Source organism: Portunus trituberculatus, chromosome 46 (genome assembly GCF_017591435.1).
Source record: "Portunus trituberculatus isolate SZX2019 chromosome 46, ASM1759143v1, whole genome shotgun sequence".
NCBI classification, from domain to species: domain Eukaryota; kingdom Metazoa; phylum Arthropoda; class Malacostraca; order Decapoda; family Portunidae; genus Portunus; species Portunus trituberculatus.
The window spans coordinates 15,080,892-15,085,703 of NC_059300.1; the positions used below are offsets into that span (position 1 = coordinate 15,080,892).

At 42.1% G+C, this 4,812-nt stretch overlaps 1 protein-coding gene across 2 annotated transcripts in view; it reads right to left on the minus strand.

The window, feature by feature from the left end:
* Positions 1-320: 320 nt before the first annotated feature.
* The window catches only part of LOC123520112 (transcription factor SPT20 homolog), a 44,101-nt gene continuing 39,609 nt past the window's right edge, over positions 321-4,812 (minus strand). The window contains exons 9-12 of one of the 2 annotated variants that reach the window (XM_045282033.1): positions 3,301-3,369; positions 2,217-2,264; positions 1,944-1,994; positions 321-1,434 (exon numbers count right to left, since the gene is read on the minus strand). In XM_045282033.1, the coding sequence (XP_045137968.1) occupies positions 1,360-1,434; positions 1,944-1,994; positions 2,217-2,264; positions 3,301-3,369 (243 nt within the window). In that variant the 3' untranslated portion in view covers positions 321-1,359. Of the gene's footprint in view, positions 1,435-1,943; positions 1,995-2,216; positions 2,265-2,819; positions 3,370-4,812 lie in introns of those variants that run through there. The other variant, XM_045282032.1, reaches the window with a different exon arrangement.

Consider the following 4,812-nt stretch of genomic DNA (forward strand, 5'->3'; position numbering starts at 1 on the left):
TGAAGATATAATACGTGCTAGCACGCCGCAGCCGATTGTAACCATGTGGCGACAGTGGCGGAGGTTGTGGCGCTGGTGGTCGTGATGTTAGGGTGGGACAGCTCAAAGAGAGAGAGAGAGAGAGAGAGAGAGAGAGAGAGAGAGAGAGAGAGAGAGAGAGAGAGAGAGAGAGAGAGAGAGAGAGAGAGAGAGAGAGAGAGAGAGAGAGAGAGAAGAGAAGAGAAGAGAAGAGAAGAGAAGAGAAGAGAAGAGAAGAGAAGAGAAAAGAAGGGAAGACAAGACAAGACAAGACAAGAAATGAGGAGGAGGAGCAGGAAAAGGAAAAGGAGGAGGAGAAGAAGAAGAGAAAGACAAAATCTAATCTCAAAAATTAATAAAAAATCCAGAAAAGAAAACAAGGCATTGAAAGGGTGAACAATGCAAAAACGGAAGGAGCAAGGAATGCTTTCACCAAGGAAGGGCCGCCAAGCGCGTCTGTACATAAACAGACGCATCAAGGAAATGATTCTCAAACGCTCCTGCTTATCTCAACTTATTTTGAGATACGATAAGGAGAGACAAGGTAAGGTAAAATAAGATAACGTATATTTTTGTGTTGCATACAAACACAACCAAATATTCTTCTTGATGAAAACTTAGGGAGTGCCTACAAAGTAACAGATTAAACAAAAATGCTTATATCTTATTGTATAGAATATGGAATGTAGATTAAGAAAAATCGTATCAAAGTTTATAACAGCTCTAAAGGGCATCATTAGAGTATTTAGTGAAAAGTCATTATTCCAATGAATTCATCACCAATTAATCAAACTTGAAAATCAATGCTCTGCTATCTTTAATAATCCTTAGATAAGCACAAAAAGTTTCAGAATATGGACCCAGGAAGCAAGATTGGACAACAATAAACTCACATGATGAAACAAAAATAGCGAGTGATAGCTTTCACAGACAGCTATATATTAGGAGGAAGAGAAGACAACAGCAGCAGCAGCAATCCTCCCAAAACACTCCGTCATGCCCACGACAAGGCGTGGAATCAACAAATACTTGGCGAAGTAGTAAGGGAGGGCTTGACAGCAGCTCCATCCTTCCCTCCCTCCGCTGCCAAGAGAATCAGGGAAGAATGAAGGGAGTGAAGGAAGCTGCAGTGTCTCCTCGTTGGACTTTCTTCCTCATGCTCGAGTTGAAATACAAATGAGCTTGACGTGTTGAGTTTAAGAACATCAAACATGCTGTCTTCCTGTCCAGCTTGCCCGTCCCTCAACCTGTCACCACGCGCACCACCACCGCCACCAACACTCAAAACACCACGCGAGAAGTAGGACGCGACACACAGGGTTCACTTGGGTTTACTTAGGTTTACGTGGGTTTACTTATTCCCCACCAACTTACCCGTGGCCAAAGCATCCGCACAGGTGAAGGAGAGGCTGCCTCCTGCGAGAAGACGGCACAACGTTACACCCTCAGAGACTCACACGCGCAACGCGAACTAGTGCCCTCCCTCATTTGTTGATCTGACGTATTTTTCATTTTTATCCCATAACCTCATGTTGTGAGGTGGTGGGTGAGTGTAATAATAGGAAAAAATACTGTGCTCTTCCTTATGAGTTGATTTATTGTGTTGATATGACAGTGCGTGGATTAGATCATTGTAAAAAAAATGCAAATACTAAAAAAGTTCTTCCAACAGAGAGGTGATGTAGGACGTTGTATAATTTCACTGCCTTTGTTTTATTCTGGCCTTTTTTTCAGGAAAAGTATAAAAAAAACTCTAGAAAAGAGGAGAGGTAAGTACCGGAAACGCTTTCGTACTTTTTTGTTGATGAACCGCGAGCATTAAAATTATTTTTGGACGCGGCATGACAAAGGACTCGACGGTAGGAGGCTTGGCGGCCGAAGGGGAAATGACTTAATATTTCAGAAGTAACAGAGCATGGACTTACCCGTTCGTAGGTCAGGGGAGAGGCGCGGCCCATTGGCGGCGACAGTGGATCCTGGGAATAGAAAAGAACAAAAGAAGAGGTTACAGCATATGAGCTCAAGCCTTGTGTTAATCTATATCAGCCCGCGGTACAGTTACTGATTGGCTCTCACAGATTTAAAAAGGAACTTTTCGTCTCGATGAAATGAAGCTGCAAAACACCAACTGCATATGTAAGAAATATGAGCCATGTTGAGTGATTACATAATGATAAAGAAAGAATAGATGAGCTTACTCTTTCCCGCTGCGCGAGAGGAGACGGCCGAGTGGGAGACCAGGGCTCCTGAGGCATGGCAGGAGAAAAAACGGAGGTTTAGTCATGAAAAGAACAGCACAGTGAATAGCTCAATAATAACCCAATTTACTTGAATGAAACACATTTAAAAATAAATAACACCCCAGTGTACAAGGCAGCCGTCGTGTGCACTGTTGTGCGTATCATGGACACTTTGGAGTAACTTGTTGTGATGGGACGTGAATGCATTGCTGTGTTTGCTTTGTTCTGCACAAAAACATGTAAAGGTAAGAGTCAAGCTTCCCAGTGCATTCCACAGACATCTTAGCACCAGCTGAGGTCTTCACGATGCGCAGAGCCAAATCTACACTGGCCAGACATTCTTTGCTGCCAACACTCTTCTTATATATATATATATATATATATATATATATATATATATATATATATATATATATATATATATATATATATATATATATATATATATATATATATATATATATATATATATATATATATATATATATATATATATATATATATATATATTGTAGGCTGTGACACGTTAATGGAGAGGATCATATTAGATGGTGACAAAATTTTAAGGGCAAGTGAGGGAAGGAGAACGGAGGATTCGTGTCTTCCGTGTTGTGGTAAGACCGAGTGTTGATTAAATAGTTAATATCTAGAGTTCGTTAATTAGTTATATTTCTAATTTAGATGGCAAATGTGAGTTACTTAATCGTCGCTGCAAAACTGTTAATCCTGTTATGTGAGAATTTGTTGAGTGCAGCACCTCTGGTTCTCGTACCGCTGCTTGTGTGCACAGGCACCGCGCCGCTCGTGCTGGGTGGCATGCACGGCCAAGCCTCGCCAGGCACGTACGCGCACACCTCGTTGCCTGTTTAGTGCAGTGCAGATAGGAACTGCTTAGTCCTGCTTGTGAGTAATGACACACACACCAACCAGCGCGAAGACAGCCGCGGTGGGATGCCGTAGTAGTAGTAGTTGGAAGAGTAAGTGAGAGTGAGTAGGAGAGTAAATAGAAGAACAATAAAATTGGTGGTGGTGGACGACTCACCCTGATGCCTGGCAGGTGGAGAGAGGTGGGGCGCGCGCGAGGAGCGGAGGAGCCTGGCGACACCGAGCTCTAGGAACAGCGGAGAGAAGGTGAGAGAGAGGAGCAGCAGTAGCAGCAGGAGGAAAGGGTTGGGAAGGCACCAAATGATCCCCGGGACAGTGAAGAAGAGCAATGGATGGTCGCTGAGGAACTATTAGCTCTCAAACTTCGCAAATAACAAAAATAAACAAATGAATAAATAAACAAATGAATAACTGCACTCAGAAACTTATACCGAGCTGGGGGTATTACAGTTTCAATAGTAAGGGTGTGCGTCCCCAGACCTGCTGCACCAGAACCCGTAATTCTAAGCTTTTACACACTTTATTCATCATTACAACTACCATTTTGTAAAGAAAATATACCATGACAAGCGTCTTTATTTGAAAAGAAAATCATTCAAATTAAATAACAACTTGAATTATTTAGGAATAATTGAAAGAATCTGTGAATTAAACCAAGCAACTGTTATTTAAGACCATAATGACGATTCGAAGATTACACTCGAAGTAACGAAAGTCCGTTTGTCTGTCTCAGTTAGGCGTATTGGATCCGTGACGGGAGTAAAAGGTGGAGCGAGGAAGAAAGAAACGAAGAAACAAAACAATTAAACACTAAGTGGGAAGGGAATACTCAACGAAGACATGGGAGTAAGACGACGGGAGGGAGAGAGGGAGGAAAGGAGGGAGGAAGGGAGTAGGACGACGGGAGGGAGAGAGGAGAAATATATATATATATATATATATATATATATATATATATATATATATATATATATATATATATATATATATATATATATATATATATATATATATATATATACACTCAACCCTCGATTTGCCGGACTAAAAGGGGAAGGCTTGTCCGGGAATGGCAAATGTCCGGCAATGGAAAATGTCCGGGGGTCTACCCCCTTGCCGGACTTTACCCTATACAGGTTGAACCCCGCTTTAACGGCACGCGATTTACCGGAATCCCGTGTTTAACGGCAAAAATTTCCGGTGGGAACATAGTGTTGTCTTTAACGGCATTTCGGCACCTGCACCAGCTGTACCAGGAAGTTGGAAAATAAATCAGACGTTTTTTGTTCAGAAAAACAAAACTGAGGGAGAAGAAAGAGACTTTGCACCAGATGTGGAAGACAAGAGAAAGAAAAATAAAAGAAAGGCAGGATCAGGAAGAATAGAAGTAACAGGAGGTGCCGAGGCAAAGGCAAAACCTCCGACGACCATCATCATCATCATCATCTCACCACGTGGGGCCGTAACACATGCCAATGCCGCCGACATACATATGTATATATATATATATATATATATATATATGGTAGCACAACACTCGTGTGACGCGGCAGACTTGTTTACAGTCCAGTACTAGACGTGTATGTCCGCCCGCGCTGCCATCTATAGTGCCCGATTTGCGAACTTTGTCTGGCGCGGTAGTTTGAAATCGACTTGTCCCGGACTTTTT